This window comes from Oryzias latipes, chromosome 16 (genome assembly GCF_053564925.1).
Source record: "Oryzias latipes strain Hd-rR chromosome 16, Olatipes_Hd-rR_3.1".
In the NCBI taxonomy this organism is placed as follows: domain Eukaryota; kingdom Metazoa; phylum Chordata; class Actinopteri; order Beloniformes; family Adrianichthyidae; genus Oryzias; species Oryzias latipes.
Window position 1 is genome coordinate 4439259 of NC_136252.1, and position 19043 is coordinate 4458301.

Here is a 19043-nt window from a genome sequence, read left to right on the forward strand (position 1 = left end):
GGATATCATGTATTTGGTTAATAAGCCCTGATCAATGCTGGTTTTGCCAAACAAAAGCAGACCTTTAAAATGCAAATTCCACAAAAAAAATTAAATAAACAAGTTTATATAGATGAATATCCATGAGCCAAATATAACCTTTGGAGCTGACTCATCGCACCGTAAACCAGTCACAGCCTGAGTCTTCAGGCCCATCAATCTGTCTTAGTATGTGTTTTAAATGTGGTGTTTAGTTCTCTTTAACCTGAAAACTAACATGCGCAAAAGTAAAAGAGAAAAAGCAAAGCTTTATTTTGAGAAATGGGTTAGAGTTAGACTTTGGTCTGATGAAAATAAGGACTTGTGCCTCTGTAGCTGTATAGTGACAAATCCTTCTGCTATGCAGGGGTGTTCCTGTTCTGACCGGATGATAAGGCTGCTCTATTTGAGGAGCTCGCCCCCTAAATGTGCTTGGTATAAAGGAGAGTGACAGCTGAGACCTTTGACACAGCGGAGGCAAGTTAGTTTGGTTAGAGTTGGTAGTAAGCACTTTTATATTATGGTCACGACTGTCATCTGCTTATTTTTGAACCCTTTCTGACCAGTGAGGACGGACTAGATCGCAACAATTGAACTTATTTGTTCCCGTTTTGTTTCAGTTGCATGGACAGTTGTGTTTTTACTTTTTAAAATCTTTTTGAAAATATGCAGATTTTGATTTGAATTTGAGAATACTTTGTTAGTTGATAACTTTATTTTTCTCCCTGTTCCTCCATGGAGTTTACCTTGTACATGTAAAAACTTTAGCTTAATGTTTTTTCCTTCAAAAACTTCCCAGATGATGAATTCAGATCAGTAGAAAGTGTCTACATAGAGGCCAAGCATTCTAGTCTATAAAACATTGTTATATTTAACCTCATTTACTTATTGGCAATTTAAAAGTTTATTATAACATAAATTTAAACCTGCGTTTCTAGCAGCACCATGTTAATGTTTTAATCTCACTGCACACAAGGAAGTCCAAGCAACACATTGTTTAAGTTGTGTTGGATCTCCTCTGATGGTTCTTTTTTCCAAATAAAGTATTGTACAGCCATTACTGGGTAAGGGTTGAAGTACAAATGTGGCCATTATGGATGACTCAACATCACACTGACTCTACTTCCAGATGTTGTTCAGGCTGACATTGTCTGCACCATGAACAGACAAAGATCACTCGTAGGGTGACTGAAAAAGGGTACACATTTAATGGTATGGTTAAGTTGAGGTTTTTTCCTATTGATCAGATAATCATACTTTGCAAAAGCAACTTTTATTTTTTTTAATAAACTATAAAATTATACAAACACTTTCCAAAAAATAAGAATAGAATAAAAAAGTGCACCCATTTCCATAAGTCCCTTAAGAAATCAACTTTCAACTTTCATTCAGGACCCATTGTGCATTTGATTTCTTGTAGTTATTTGTTTAATTACATCAGTTGTGGTTCCAGCTCATGAAAAACACAAAAATATGACTTCAAAAATGAGAATGTAGTGGAGAAATCTGCATTACATGAATGTTTTAAATTTAGTTTCACCAACTAATCATCTACTAAACTCAAAGCAGCTGTACTGGTTCCCCACAGGTCACTAAATTATGATCAGTTGTCTCAGTTGGGTTGAATATGGGGAAGACTTTAGACTTGACAACTAGCCAGAAGACCACCATTGATCCCGTCTATAGTCTGGGTTAGCCACAGAAGTTCCTAGCAAAGGAGGCTAGCTGTTCACAGAGCGCTGTGTCCAAGCAGATCAACAGAAAGTTGATCCGTCCGTCCGTCCGTCTGACTACCTACCTATCTATCTACTTCCAAGAAATGGTTTTCTTTCAGTACAAAACCTTGTCATTGCTGCTACTGCAACAATGGCACCTATCCCAGCTTCACCGACAGCAGCTGGGATAGGGTCCAGCAAACTAAAAGAAATTAAGCGGATTTGGAAAATGAATGGATGGATGGACTTTAGCAGTAAAACCCAGCAGTTGAAGGCAAAAACACAAAAATAGTGTCTATAGTGTGTAAGAAAACTGCTTCTTCTAAGTGATATTCTCTCTAAAAAACTCCACACACTAAAGTAAGTTTAAGGTGAAACTTCCTGGCTTTCCTTGTATTTTTAGCTTCATGAGTCATAAATTTGACCAGCTTCTCCTTTTCCAGAATGGAAAGAAGTGAAGTCACGAGCGATGAGAACCATCAGACTCTTTACTAACCAAAAATAAGTCAGGGCACCCTGAAGGTTGACCCAGGCCTTCTCTATAGCCCCTTACTGTCTCTCCTACAAGCTGCACAACACATGTTCACCCCATTGTGTTCAGCCATTCAGCGCTCAGCACAGCCTCTAAACTCAAAGCGGTCATCAATATGTCCTCTGCAACCAGTGAAGGAGAACACAGAATTTCAGCATTTTGAACCCATGATCAAGCACACAAAGCAAAATGTGTTCCTTGTCACTTGGACATGAAAATAATAAAAGTCAGCCCTTGGTGGTAAATGCCGTGAGCAGGCAGCATATCCAAAAACCCTGTAAACGGGTTCCAGAATGAGATCTGGACAGAAAATGTGAACCAGTCTCTGCCGCTGAGTCTTCTGCCGGCTCAGCTAAACAACAGCCAGAGATCTGACTCTGCAGGGTTAAATCAGAAGTCTCTAGGATTGTTGTACAAGATGTAGCCTCAAAATCAGATTGAACTCATAAGAGCCAAACATTTGAAGAGAAAATGAATGCTGCCTGCATAGGGCAACACCTTTGTGACACAAGATTCTTCTAAGCCAGTGCTGTGAATCATTAACTTGGCTCCTCTGTACTCAGTTTGCATGGTGGAACATATTCACTAACCTTTTTTTGGGCTAAGCCAGAACCGGTCCCCAAGTAGATCTCCTGTCTGTGTGCTGGTTTGGTATGACATGTTACGCAGCGGCCTCACAAGCACCAGAAAACGGAGTTTCTTTCTGCTTCACAGTCTGTTACCACACTGCTAAATCTCCTTTTCAGACCTGCTGCCCGTTCAAAGCACCAACATGCAAGATGGGGCTAAGGGGGAGAAGGAATGGCGTGCTGGGGCAGTGCAGGGTGGAGGAAGTTTGTGAGAAAAAGAGAACAAGGGAATCTTTTCATCTCCGTTCTGTAAATGCAGAGACATCTACACTATAAATCTGAGGCCCAGGCCTGGCTGACACATCCTTACTGCTGCCCCGGATACCCCGCTCCATGTTCCATATATTCTGAAGGCACCCACACTTTATTCTGGGATCAGCTTGAACAGATACACAGTGGACTCTTTGTTTGTGCAAGTTACAGCACAGGAGATTAGGATGGAGGAAAGAAAGAACAAGAAAACAAGAGAGATAGATTGAAAGCAACAAATTACAAAGTACTCTGTGCCGTCCAAGCCCCCATGATACACCCATCAACCACTCTGCCTTTGTTTGGTGCAGACCTACAATTTGGTTTATGGAGAGTGTGTAAGTCTTTTGTATGTTGAAAAAAAAAACAAGTGTGTTAATCCTAGAGCTGTAATTACAATTTAGAAAACCATGATAAAAAATGGACCAACCACAGAGCATCAATGCAAACTCCAAACAACAAACTTGTGTCCCAACACTTCAAGAAGAAGCGAACTGAAAACTGTCAGCTTTCTTTTATTTTAGTTTTTCAGCTGAAGGGTGTTGTACAAAAACTCCTACCTTCTGTGTTAATGTTTGATTCAAACCAAAAGCAAATACTGCAGTTCCACCAAAGTCCTCTAGAGGCAGGTTGCAGACTGACTTTTACGCTGGCAAATGCCCAACATTACACCTGTAACAAAACTGTGTGTTCCGGTTTCAAAGAATTTGTTTGATGTTCATTGCTTTATGACAACTCTTAGAAGGTGATTTGTTCAACCCCTTGACACTCAAACCCATTTGGCTCCAAAATTACATGAATGAAGCATCTACATGAAAGCAAAATCAAATAAATCAAAATGGATTGGTTTTTTTTCATAGCTGGAAATACATTTCAGGCTAAAAGGGGTTCAATCAATCAAAATGATAAGCATTTTAGTGGCACGTTCCTATTCATTGGCAGTTGTTTTTTCAGTGGGTGAAACCAGCAAAGCTTCACTTTGTCCCACCCAACTGCTGTCAGATGTTGTTGAGACGGGGGGGGGGGGGGGGGGGGGGGGGTGTCAAAGTGTCCTTCCCAAATAAAGTTTCATTTATACTAGGCCTGCACAATATACCGCAAATTTATTGTTATCGCGAAATCAAGCTGTGCAATATGCATACCGCAAAAGACGGCAAAAATCGCAATAAATGGTTACCTTAAATGTGCTAAAACAAACTCATGGCAGCTTGAAATATTGAACAAATGAAATAAATCCCTTTATGCATTTAACCAATCGGAAGGACCCGTTTACGCTGTTGATCAGTCAGATGAGCCCTTTTATGTTTGACGTTTGCCTCCTACGTCGACAAGGGTCATTTGGAGTATAATTTTTAAACTGTTGCAGTGAAATGGAAATGATGTTTTTGTCTTCTTTGCTATTTGTTTATATACCGCAATTTATATCGTTATCGCAATATTAATTACCATTATCGCGAGTTTTCCTCATATCGTGCAGCCCTACTTTATACCATACACAATCCAATGGGTGACGGCAGAGATGATCTGCCCAGTGTACTTCTGTGATTGAAAGAACCGTAGCAACCAAAGCAGGGCTAAAATGTGATCATGTCAAATGTAAAAGAACAACAAAGTGAAATGCCTATAAAACAAGAGGTTGAAGGGGATTTATTGGCCAAATCAAAGGTGATGACGGTAGGGCTGCAACAAGTATCCGAATACTCGGATACTCGCGATTTGTTCCCAAAAATGTGAATATTTGCAATTATGTTGTATTTAAGTATATAAGTATAGAAAATGTCTCTTTTTGAAAGTAAAGCTATTGGGTGTTTTTTGTGCATGACAGTTAACTGAAATAGGTTCTGAAAAAGCAAACAAATCTCTTTTGAATATACGAAAAATTAAGATCAGAATAAAACAATAGAAAAGAAAAAAGGAATAAAAACGTACAATGATTTTATACATTTTAGAATATGATGAAAATTTTGTAACTAATTTGCTTTGAAAGAGGAAAAAAGTCAACTTGTAAAACTTAAATACTGTTGTCGGCTTAGAAAGAAGGGCATAAATGGTGGTGGTGGTGGTGGTGGGGGGGGGGGGGGTGTTGGGTAGCGCCAGCCAGCAAGAATCATTCTGAGTCACAGAGACTGAGCAAAAGTTTCAGTTTAGGAAAAGACCGACTTTTAAACCTCAAGAAACAATAGAACAACAGGACAACCAGTCTTCCAGACAATGCAGCACGGTCACATTTTTAAAACAAACAAACAAACAAACAAAACAACATTTGAAGAACAGAGGAACTATATGACTCATCATCTGCAAGCCACACAAAGGAGTGGCTATGTGGACTTGGGTTGCCGTAGCAACACTACCCACAGGTTAGGCAAATACCAAGAGCAACCCACGGTTGAGGTCCAGAAACATGCACTTGTTGCTGCTGTTGCCAGCGGCAACCATCTCTCAAACAACAAAACCTGACACAGGATCCAGAGTCTGGCCTTTCTGAAGCTGTGCCACAATATGCAGTATGGTAACCTGAAGAAGCTGAGCTTTATTTTTACACACTCTGGTCCTGATGACCAGTGAAATGCAGACACACACAACACGGGTGCCGGCTCCTGCAAACAAAACACGGCTCCACACATGCTAAAAGATTTATGAACCTCAGACACATGCAGCAGTTTCCAGCAGAAAATGTGGAGAACATTATCTGCAGGATTTTGTTTTTTAGGGAGGGAACTGAACGTTCAGTTCCTCAAAGACAGACTTGCATAAAACTTCCTCCAGTTTTTGGGAACAAAGAGCTCATTCGGCTACTGCTGTAAGTCCATGTAGAGACGGAGGTGACTCACCATCATTATCATCTCCTAAACTTCAACAAATTAGCTTTCACTGAGCAAAATGACCCACAAGAGGGCTCTTGTGGTGAAGAGCAGCAGCGGGGGGGCGCCTGACTTTTGAAAACCTTTGGATGTTGCCAAATTCTCTTCAGGGAAATTCTTTCATTCCAGCACTGACAGATGCTGCAGAACAGCCTCATCAGTGATGTCAGACGAGTTTTCTGTTTTTGAAAAACACTCCGAAGAGGAAGATGACAGTTTTCCAAAAGAGGAGTAACCTGCTGTTAGAAGTTGACAAAATAAAAAGAATACAAGAAAACGCGACACACAAGCAATTCTTTTGACCAAATGTGAAATTCCTAAAGGTCAAACTTAAAGCTGCATCATATTTAAGATCCAGCACATCTAATGTGAGCATCACATGACTGAGAATACAAAACATTTCTATCCCAGGAGCCAGCCCCACCCACAATTCATGCCTCTTTATTCCTGCAGGCGATGCTATTTAGCTTTTTTATTCTGAGAACAAACCTAACTCTGCATCCTTCACCTGTCCGGCTGGAATAACAACGCTAACAATGCCAGAGTTTCCCTTTCCTGCAGCGTGGGAGCAGCTGCAAAAGTGAACAATAGTGAGTGCCAAAGGCACACATAAGAGAATACTGCCATGAAAACTCTGCAGACATTAAAGCAGTATTCAATAAGTCCCTAAGGCCGTTTGGCTTATGTGGTAAAGGAAACTAATTTTGGTGAAGATTTGGAAACAAAACCACTGATCAGAAATGCTTTCTTAATATAAATGTGCTACCACACCCACAGACTGAATTTGGATGTCGCTAAACAATATTATATGTATTAACATGTAAATTTGTGACAAACCCAAACAAATGTTACTTAAACTTCATTCTCTGCAGTAGATCGGAGTGATCAAGGAAACTAGTGCCAAAAAATCCTCGAAACGTGAAAAGCAAACCAGTTGGATAAGCTTCACCAGCCATACTGGTCCCTTTGCAACCTTCCAGAGGCATTGATGTGAAGCAACAGCTCACCCCCCAGGTGACAAAACCTGATCCACCGAGCTTTGGAGGCCAGCAAGAGGACAAAGACATATTTCTGCGGTAGTGATGTCCAAATACCAGGAAAAATGGCTACAGTGTGAAGAAGCAGAGGTTTGCTACTGTCCTGATATCCAAACACACAGCAACACATTCGTGGCAGCATTTAGGTAGAGTTATAGTGATAGAATTCTCATTGTAATTACACTCCTTCACATTACTTTTTCCCAGCCTCACATTAATTTAAAGCAGCAGAGCAGAAAACGTCATCAAGGACAGTTCACACCCCGCCTCTGATTTTGTTTGACCTGCTGCCCCCTGGGAGGCGCTACAGATGCACCGGAACTGCCAGATGTGCACATAAAAACTCCATGTCTATATGTTTATATGCAAGCATATAAAGATCTGTTTATTTAGGTTTTTATTTGTCTCAAAGCAATACCTTTCTACCTTCCTGCTGTTAAACGCCTCATGCACACACAGCTAACAGCCTTATATTTTGCACATATTATTACACACAACAGGCATTTTTATATTTTGTTATCCTATATTTATTGTTTTTTACACTTATGTGGTGACTGCTTCAATCAATTTTACATGTGGACAGTGACATTAAAGGCATAACTTATTGTATCTTTAATACTACATTAAAAAATAAAAAATAAATTCTTCATAGGTTAATTGGTCACTCCAAATTGTCCATAGGTGTGAGTGTGAGTGTGCATGGGTGTGTGATATGTGTGACCCTGCGACAGACTGGCGACCTGTCCAGGGTGTCCCCTGCCTTCGCCCATAAGTGGCTGGGATAGGCTCCAGGAGCCCCGTGACCTCGAAAGGGAACAAACGAAAGATGAATGAATAAATATTACATTAAACAAGCCCTTTACATTCACCTTCCATTACTAACCCTTAATAGCACAGAACCATGATACTAGCTTTCCTAAACAAAGACTGTTTGAACATAAACTCTTAGAGCAAACCACTCTTTCCATGATTCAGCTTGAGGGTCAGCCACAAGAAATCAACGCTCAAGTTTTCCCAAACCACGACGGGTCCGGCTACATCCTGGAGTCACAGTCCCTCCACACTGACTGTGAGACATTCCAGCTGGAAAGTTATGACTAGTGGGAGCAAAAATGTGACCAAGCCCTTTTCACTTTTCTTAATTAGGATTGACTTTACTAAAGCAAAAGCAGCGCTCATACATTCTGATCAAAGAGGTCAGCTGAGGTACTTATGGTTGGAGAGTCTCAGATGTTCCCAACCATCCGGAAAAAGCATCAGAAAAAGAAAAGACAAAAAGTACTACAAAAAGTAGAAAAAATGACAACAAGAACATTTCTTTGTCATGTGCCAGTGACACGACAGGCTAATGTGAAGTCTGATGCTTGTAATGATTCAGAAATCACAAGTTTTTTTTTTTAATCACATGATGGAAAAATTGAATTTTAATAAGTTATTTTTGGCAGAACAATCTTCCTTTGCGGTGTGCTCCCAAAAGCTCAAAGACGAATTGGACTGTGGAATATTGCCATCTGCTGGTGGAAAAGAGCATCAGCAAGCCAAAAAAAAAACTCAGTGGTGCTGGTTAACGAGGGAGCCGGTTTAGCTCGTGCTGGTTTGCAGCGCCTTCCGTCCGTGAAACCAGGGTTCGACTCCGGGCTGCTCCCTGTTCCCTTCTCTACCTCTGCTGGTTCCAAACCCGGTTTGAGAAGGTTGCGTCAGGAAGGGCATCCGGCGTAAAACATTGCCAAATCTACCATGCGACTCGTTCGCTGTGGCGACCCCTGATGGGAGAAGCCGAAAGTGGAAGAGTGGTGCTGGTTAACGAAATATGACTTTATTGATGAGAAAAATCTGTTTACAATGGACCCATGAACATGAATGATTGAAAAATTTAAAACTACATGTCGTCTGTGTTTTTCACTTTAATTACCTTTATTAAAGCCTTTAAAAACTGTGGGATTAAAACTATTCACAGAGTGTTTTATGGAGGCTCTAAATCTCTTCTCCTCCTGAACCCCCCAGTACCACCCAAGTTGCCCGAGCAGAGCGCGTCACATTCCATCAGAGGCATCCCTGCTGCTTACATAAAAAGGCGGGGCTCACACACACATGTGAGGTGCAAGTTCTCCCTTAAATCATCCACCGACAACACCGCTCCAGGAAATATCCCACTCCAAAATAGAATCTGCCTGACAGGAAAGTATGGATTTCAACATCTGACTGTTGGTGTGTAGGAGGAATATTTATTGTTCTATAAAAATATTCCCTTATGTGGCCACATTTATGAATAACCACATGTGTCATTTGTTTGTCTTTAGCTTTATTTTGACTTCAGGGGATTACAGACACGGCTGTAAAGCTGTCTTCCTAAACACCTAACATGACTGTCTGACTGAACATGGTAAATATTTGACAAATTGTTGAAAGGCATCTTAAAATTGTTCTCAGCTATAATTATTTTTATCATTTTGTTTAAAAAAATATCCCAAAAATAAACAATTTTGTGCCCTTAAACTATTCCCTTTAAACTTGAATTAGTTGATTATTTTTCTAAACAAAAGTTCTAACTTTGTATCTAACGCATTTCAGGGAAATGTATTTGTTAAATGAGGAATTCTTTAGTGGAAATTCCAGTTTGGTTTTAAAACTCTGCCTTGTTCAGTGGCGGTTCTACCCTGAATTACTCCCCGGGCGAGACCCTCCTCTGGCGCCCCCCCCCCCCAATAGAGTCACTTTGTCCATTTATTGTAACTGAAAATACAGTTAGGAAATATTTAATAAACACAAATAATCTGAAATAAATATTATAAACTACAAATCACACAAATAATACACTAGAATAAATGTAACTGCAGCACTAAGAACAGAAAACACTTACTAAAACCTAACCTTTGTGGCCTTCCTGATGCAAGCTTGTCAATAACGTCATCATATGAAATCTGCTCCCCCCCTGAATGATTGATACTAACAACAGCAGGTTAGTGAGTTGCTCCTGAGACATTGGTGATCTCAGGTATGACTTGATCAACTGGAGTTTTGAAAAGCTAACAGCAGCAGCAGCAGCAGCAGCAGCAGCAGCAGCAGCAGCAGCAGCATGCTACCATCACAGCTTATTTAACATTATGAACTAATATACAACAATAAAACACAACAAAAACTTTGTGTTACAGCAGAGCAGACAGACACACGAATCATAACTAATGTAACAAGTTAAGGAGAGCAAACATTTAAGAATAAATATCTTAAAAATGACGTTATTTGCAATATTTGGGCCTACTTCAGTTTTGGTCATGATAGACCAAACAAGAGATTTTTCCTCTGCAACGTTGTTGTTGTTGTAGGGCATGTAGCATTCGAATTTAGAAAACGTGCATCTAGTTATGCGATATTACCCTTTTCTTTGTCTCTTTTCTCCTCTTCTTCTCTTTTCTTTCTAAATTGGGCACCAGCTTTGACCTTTTTTCTCCATATTTCAGATGTTTTTGCATTTAGCATAAATGTCCTGACATTGGTATCAAGTCTGTCGACTAAACCAACTGTCATCTAAGTGAAGAATTTTTTTTGTTTTCCCATTTTTTATTTGGGCATTTCACACAAAAATAACCAAAAAAGCATGATTTTTTTATACCTTTTTCATACCCGCAGCCCCCCCCCCCCCCCCCCCCCCCCCGTTCGTCATACATTTCCAGAAGGAGCGCGTGCAGCTGCACCCAGGGGCGCCAATTCGCTACATGGCGGCGCAATTTTTATTTTTATTTTTTCATCAAGCACTGAGCCGCGGCCCGCGACCGTTGCCCCCCTGGAAGAAGATCCAGCCAGGTTTGCGCATGCGTTTTGCGCTCCGTGCTCACCTCTCAGCCTGCATCCTTCACCCCGCGCCCCCTCCCTTCTCCTTCTTCACCCCGCGCCCCCTCCCTTCTCCTTCTCACACACATTTGCGTCTACTTCTCAAAGACAGGAGGGAGCGCAGCTGCGGGGCGGGGGCGCCGCCAGGTTTCAGGCTGTTACAAACTCTGTGATATAAGTAAACCAATAGTGATGCATAAAGTATTTTACAAGAGCTGAGCCGCTGGCGCCGCCCCTCCGTCATTTTTCCGCCCCGGGCGATCGCCCGTATGGCCCGTGCCTAAAACCGCTACTGGCCTTGTTGAAACCATTCCACATTAATACACAAACACTGTTTTAATAAGTCAGAATCAGAAAACGTTATTTATCCCAGAGGGAAACTGCCTTCACATGGAATAATGAGAAAAAGCTGTTTACATTTTTCTGTGCTCTTCTTCCTAAACTGACAACAGTATTTATTGTTTGTTTTTTTTACATATCACTAGTTTTGTTCTTGATGAGATTTTTTGATTTATTTGAAAACTTTTGGTTGATCTATTTCTCTTATTGGTTCTGCTCCACCAGCCTACATTTGCTTTAGTGTCCTTTAAACATTAGACGTAATGGGTGGGATTTACAGAAATCTTAGAAAATGTAACAAATATCAGGAATATTTATTCAAAATTTTTGACATTTAGGGACAGTAACCCAATAAATATAACAGTTAAAAGTGTTGGCACAATATAAAAAAAACAAACCTGATTTTCTAACTAATTGTTGGTAATTGGAGCCCACACCAATAAACACCACCAACTATGACATGCATTGGAAAGCACAAGCAGAAAGGCCCTTTCTCTATAAAGCAAACATATTTCGGCCATCTGTGCTCCCAGACGCACAGGAACACTGCAGAAGCACTTCTACCTCTGTGGGAGGTCTTTAAATCATGTGGCAGCCTGTTGAAAAGAGGGTGGGAACTTTCTCTAAAATAATCCCAAGATTCTGACAGTAAAAAGAGCATTAAGTGAAAAAAAAACATCTCAGTGGTTTGATAGCCAGCACACCATGTGGTGTAATGTGCAGAAACTGCTGAATTAGAGGAAAAGGAAGGAAGAAGAGGCAGCAGGGAATCTGTGCAGCACCAAACTGCAGGTGTCTAGGTTGCATTATGACATCACACACCAATACATTTAGGAGTATGTATCAATCCCATGTAATGGGTCTTTGGACGGGGTTGGTTCTCACTACAAAATGACGTGTTTACAATGTATTTAATGTCTGAATCAACATGATTCAAATAGTGAATTACAGTCTTTGTTCAGAAATTTAAACTGAGCAAAGTTAGGAAGAAACTATAAATGTGAAATCTTATTTGGAAAAGGGAAAAATACTGAGAAATGTGTGTAAAAAACTCATTAGTGAGCTGTATAAATAAATACTGCATTTTCTAAGTAACTTTTTCTTATCAAAGGCCGATGTTATTCCCACATATTTATGTGCAGCCAAGATGCAGATTGCAGCATTTCCCGCATGGATTTCATGTTCAGCAAAGGCTAAATGTTGTTAGTGCGTGTTAGCCTTCTCTTTGCCCTGGCTTCTTCCAGCTCCGTTCTTCCACAAAAAAAAGCACTTACCACACGGATTAAAAATAAAACGATGAGTGGACAGGAGCTTCATAATAACCATAACAATAATAAAGGCACGTTTAGAAGATCATATGGTATATTAACGAGCTGCCAGATATCTATGTATGTTGCAGCTCGGCTTGTTTACAGCGGGACTCATTTCCTCTTCGCATGATTGATTTATTATGATTATGATTACGATTATTGATTGTGACCCATGTAAACGTTTGTTATTATCGGAAAAAGGTTTTCTGGGCCAATGTACACGGTTGAATTCTAATCCGACCATTATTTTGCACATGTAACCGCAGCTAGTGTCTCCCTTCCATTCTATTCCATTAACACTTCACAGCAATGCGGATTGTAATCTTTTATTTCTCCTCTATTGTTTTCCTCACAACTAAAATATTGTTCCCTGTAACTGCCCCTAAGTGGCTGCAGCATAATTTGACATTTAGACAAGCAATTAGCAAATCAGCAGCCAAGAACTTTGTCTAGATACACAAAAATGAACAGCTTAAAGACATAACAACCATCCACCAATCTCTCCATCCTGTTCTATACCATGCAGGGTCAAGGAGGAAGTTGGAGTTCATTCCAGCTCCTGTAGGGTCAAGTCGGGGTACAAACGAGTCGTTGCAAGTAAATTACAGAGTCACTCACAGACTGACACTCAGACTTACGGCTGTCAGCAGGCACCTAAGCCCAGAGAAAACCCACACATGCACAGGAAGAACATGCAAACTCCACACAGAAAAGATCCAGCCGGGATTCAAACCAGGCCCCTACAACTGTAAAGTATTGCCCAACACATCACCGTTCATCTCCACCAATGCTAACTGAAAATAGAGACATGTTCACTCTAGAGTAGAGCTGCATGAAATGAGGAAAACTAATCAATACTGCTATGACGATATAACATGCAATACATGAACAAATAGCAAAATCAACAAAAACATTTCATTTTCAATGTAGTTTAAGTTAAATAACAGTGAACATAACTTAAATTATACTCCAAGTGACCCTCTTCGACATAGGAGGCGAACATCTAACATAAAAGGGTTCCATCCGGGGTTCCGGTGACGTCACTCTACCGAATGGCAGCTTAACGCAGTAGCTCTCTCTATTTTATCGACTTCACCCCGTAAAAACATCAGATTCTTCTAAGAAAAGGTCGGAAAATAGCATAGGAATAAGCGGGGTGAACATGGGGAAAAAAGAAAAGCAGAAAGGGCCGACAGGGGAACCCACAAATGAGGAAAACGCCGCGGTGGCGCCACCAACACTACAACAACAAGAAGCTAATGCTATGGCTAACCCGGAGAAAGGGCCCGACTCAGCGTTAGCCACAATACTCGGGGAAATACGCGATTTCCGCCGAGAATTCCAAGACTTCAAGTCGGATTTGGCAAGTATCAGTAACAAAATAGCCGAAGCGGAGACCCGAATTGATAAAGTGGAAGACCGGATACAAAACGTGGAGCATGTAATGTTAAAGATGCAAAGATTGTCGGCGAATAGGAAGAGAAAATTGTGGACCAGGAGAGCTGGGCCAGGAGAAAGAATTTAAGACTCTACAATGTTCCTGAGGGAGCAGAGGGATCCTCCATGCAGGAATTTGTGGAAAAAACATTAAAAGATTGTTTAAATCTCTCTCAAGACACCAATCTGGGCATTGAAAGATCACATCGGGCCCTCGGTGCAAAGAGGAGCGGAACAGAAACTCCCCGCTCGATTCTGATACGGTTTGCCAGCTTCACAACCAAAGAAGATGTTTTACGCAAAGCCTGGGCAAAAAAGACTGTTCTTCTGAATGGAAGGAGAATATATTTTGACCAGGATTATGCCCCAGCCATTCTGCGGAAACGGAAGGACTATGCTGAAGCAAAAAAGGCTTTAAAACAAAAAAACATCAGATTCCAGACGCCATATCCAGCCAGACTGAGGGTCTTCTACCAGGATGGAACTGTGCTCTACTCTACTGCAGAGGAGGCGGCCACAGACATGAGAACCATAGGCTTCCAGGTCGGCGATGTTACACCGAGGGAAACCCTGACGGAGCAGCTGTCCCGAACAGCCTGGGAGATGATGGGAACACAGCAGCAGCAGCGAGACACAGAGGAGCACCGAGAGGAAATCATCCGCAAGAAGCTTCGAGCTTTTAGGAGGCGTTCCCCCGCTTCTGCAGAGGATCAGTGAGGACGAACAGTCCTCCTGTTAAAGTCTGTGAGTACTTTTCCCCTAACAGCTGAATGTATGCAAGAAGAGAGACAACGGAGAAACGAGTATTAAAAACATAATCAGGGGCCCTTTTCCCAGGAGGAAGGGTTTTCCCCTGTTGGTAGGACTTGAACTACATCTGTGTCAGGGTCTGACAGAAACGACCCCAACCTTGGAATCACGTTTTTTACTTTTTTGTTTTTTTTGTTACTACTGTTCTTTGTTCTTGTTCATTAAGGGAGTTGACCAGTCAAAAGGGTATCTATATTTTGAAATGTGCAATTTTTTTCCAGAGTGATGAAAGGTATTAAAGTTATTTCTTTTAATGTCAATGGACTCACAAATCCTATTAAGCGTAGCAGAGTTTTGATTAAGATGAAGAAAGAGCAAGAACAAGTGGTGTACTTACAAGAAACTCATCTAAATGATGAGTAACATGAAAAATTAAAGAAAATGGGCTTCACAAATATGTTTTTCTCCTCATACAAATCTGGCCGTAGGCGAGGCGTGGCAATTTTAATCTCCAAAAATGTGAATTTTTAAAAGTCTTTTGAGATTAAGGATAAAGAAGGTAGGTTTGTTTTAGTCCGGGGAATGATAGATGGTAATCTAATTACATTCATGAATGTATATGCACCACCAGGAAGCGACTTGAGTTTCTTTAAAAAAATTATTAATATAATGGTAACAGAAACCGAAGGTCTATTGATTTGTGGTGGAGACCTAAACATCAGACTGAGGCCGGACTTGGATAGTTCTAGTGGGAGAATACAAGAGCCAAATGCTTTATATAAAAAAGTCTCTACACTCATGGAGGAGGTGGGTTTGATAGACATATGGAGAGAACTTTTCCCTACAAGGAGAGACTACTCCCACTACTCGGCTCCACACTCAATTTATACCAGAATAGATTATTTCCTAACTTTTGGTAAAGATAAGGATACAATCCAAAGATGTGAAATGGGGTCAATAGATATAAGCGACCATGCACCATTATATCTAACTATTCATCTAAACACATGTCCAAAACTATTCTCTTGGAAATTAAATTCATTCCTTCTTAAAGACACAAATATTAAAAAAAGAAATAACAAAAGAAATGAGCGATTTTCTTAAAATAAATGATAATGGAGAAGTGTCATTTCCAATTCTATGGGACACATTAAAGGCGGTCATAAGAGGGAAAATTATCTCAATCGCCTCCCATAGGAAGAAAATGCGTAATAGAAAGGGTGAAGAATTACAAAAGAAGTTAACACAACTAGAAAGCAAACATAAAAAGAACCCTTTAACAAGCTCGCTGCAACAATTAAAAGAAGTTAGAAACGAAATAAATTATCTGAGTACACAAGAGATAAAGAAAAAATTAATGTATCTGAAACAGAAATACTATGAAGGTGGATCCAAATCAATGAAAATTTTAGCATGGAAACTAAAAAAGAAAATCGCTGACAGCACTGTAAGCAAAATCAAACATCCAGAAACCGGAAATATCATGACCAAATTAAGTGAAATGCACGGGGCGTTTGAAGCATTTTATAAAAACTTATACTCCAAAGTAACTGGTGGGGCGGAGGACGAGATTGATCATTTTCTTAACTCCATAAATCTACCAACTCTGAACGAAGAGCAAAATGAGAGAATGACAGCAGAGGTCACAGAAATGGAACTTAGGAAAGCCATAAGTCGTCTAAAAACCAATAAATCGCCGGGCTCTGATGGCTTTACCGCAGAGTGGTACAAGGAATTTAAGGACGAGTTGATCCCTATAATGCTTCAGACATTCAACTGGTCGTTAAAGAAATCCCAAATACCACCAAGTTGGAACGATGCCATTATTTCTGCCATTCCCAAAGAAGGTAAAGATAAATTTGAGTGTGGCTCATATAGACCAATCTCCGTCCTTAATATAGACTACAGACTGTTTAGCTCAATTATGGCCAGGCGAATGGAGGAATTCTTACCCAATCTGATAAGTAACGACCAGACTGGATTTATAAGAAACCGGCAGACACAAGATAATATACTCAGAACCCTGCATATAATAGAGCAGATACAAATATCTAAAAATAAAGCTATGCTCATGAGTATAGATGCGGAAAAAGCATTTGATTCAGTAAATTGGGACTTTCTGTATAGAGTATTGACTAAATTTGGGTTTCATAACACAATTATTTAAACAGTGAAGGCTCTGTATGCCAATTCCACGGCAAGAGTTAAAGTTAATGGTTACCTCTCAAACAGCTTTACTATCCAGAGAGGAAACAAACAAGATTGCGCCTGGTCTCCACTTTTATTTGCCTTATATTTAGAGCCACTGGCACAATCAATTAGACAAAACAAGGACATTAAAGGAATAAAAATCCAAGGAAAGGAACACAAACTCGCGTGTTACGCAGATGATATATTAATATATTTAGAACAACCTACAAAATCTTTACTTGAACTGATGAATCTGTGCAAACCTTCTGGAAACTTATCTGGGTATAAAATTAATATGGACAAAACTCAAATACTTGCTTACAACTACAGCCCTCCAGCCGTTTTGGCGGCGCAATACCGAATGAGATGGCAGACAAAATCAATAAAATATTTAGGTGTAAACATACCTAAAAACCTGAATAAATTATATGAGGAGAATTACATCCCACTACATAAGAAGATAGTGGAGAATGTAAAACGTTGGAACTTGATTCCTTTTCTTTCTTTATATTCAAGAATTGAATCCATCAAAATGAATATTTTACCAACTCTATCTTTTCCAGACACTACCTATAAATATCCCTCAAAACCAATTTCATGAATGGGATAAAATCATATCACGTTTCATATGGGGAGGTAAAAGACCCAGAGTTCGCCTTAAAACGCTACAATTGCATAAAAATTACGGAGGGTGGGGCCTGCCTTCTCTAATGGATTATTTTCGAGCAGCTCAAATGAAAACGGTGATTAACTGGTCTGATGAGAACTGTAACGCTAAATGGAAAGACACGGAGGAAAATTTGATCACTATTCCCATACAAGCAGTTCTGGTGGACTCAAATATCCAAAAACATATTGACAATATTTGCAATCCGTGGGTTAAGTGTACACTCTCTATATGGAAAAACGTAGTTAAAGAATTAAAACTAGAAAACGACCTCTCAATATTCAAATGGTATGCCTATGATTCAAATTTTGCCCCAAACAAATTGGATTCACGTTTTAAATATTGGTCCACCAAAGGGCTATCAACATTTGGAAGCTTGATTAAGGATGGCAAGGTAATCAGTTTTGAAACGTTGAAAGAAAGATACAGTTTGGAAAAGCAGGACTTTTATAGATACCTACAAATAAGGCATTATATAAACACAAAGATTGGAATAAAGGTTGAAACTAAAGGAGATCTGGTTGACATAATTATAAAGGCATATAAAGGCGATGTTATTAGAAAACATATTTCTGCTCTGTATGCGTTTTTGATAAGCAAGAATCCTCACTCGACTGAATATGTGAAGACATTGTGGGAGAAAGAGGCCGGAATGAACATAACACCGGACGAATGGACATCAATATGGAAACAACAATGGAAATGTACCGCTTCACAAAGATGGAGAGAGTATGGATGGAAAAGTCTGATCAGATTCTTTATCACACCACCTCAGAAGACTCATTACGATGGAAACCCTCCGTTATGTTGGAGAAAATGCGGAAACCAAAGAGCACATCATGTTCACATCATGTGGGACTGCCCTCTCATCAAACCATATTGGATTGAGGTTCATAAAACACTGCAAAAAATTTTCAAATGTACATTTCCTTTTGAAATTAAGACTTTATTTTGGATGTATGCCACAGGAATGGTCTAAACAAGATAAATGCTTGATGGGAACCCTGTTGGTTTCAAGCAAAAAGTGCTTGACTAAAAATTGGCTTTCCCATTATGTACCAACTTTAACCATATGGTGGGAATTAACGTTAGAAATATATAAAATGGAAGAACTAATGGCACACTTGAACAATAGAGAAAACTGGTTTATGTTGTGCTGGAAAAAGTGGGTCCAATATACCAATTCAAATATGTCACATATTTTTTCAAAAATACAAACAAATGGATAATTACTGGTCACTCCCTATAGTTCAATGTTCTTATATTTTGTTTAAAAAAAACACTTTTCTATGTTTTGTGTATTAAGAACTTCTATGCAAATTCAAATTATAATGTTTATTGTACTGTTTTGTACTGTAAAACTGAAAACATAAATAAATAATTTAAAAAAAAATCGGTTCCATCCGATTGGTCAAATGCAGAAATGGATTCATTTGATTTGTTAAATACTTCAAGCCGCCATCGAATTGTTTTAGCACATT

The 19043-nt window shown here is 39.7% G+C and overlaps 1 protein-coding gene across 23 annotated transcripts in view; it reads right to left on the reverse strand.

Annotated features, from left to right (window-relative positions):
- The window catches only part of LOC144984513 (plectin-like), a 161602-nt gene that overhangs the window by 67187 nt on the left and 75372 nt on the right, over positions 1–19043 (reverse strand). For 2 of the 23 annotated variants that reach the window (XM_078933229.1, XM_078933226.1), the window contains exon 1: positions 2856–3062. The exons of 19 other annotated variants lie outside the window; for them this stretch is intronic. In XM_078933229.1, coding sequence (XP_078789355.1) covers positions 2856–2925 — 70 coding nt within the window. In that variant the 5' untranslated portion in view covers positions 2926–3062. Of the gene's footprint in view, positions 1–2855; positions 3063–19043 lie in introns of those variants that run through there. 2 more of the 23 variants (XM_078933223.1, XM_078933217.1) reach the window with 1 other exon arrangement.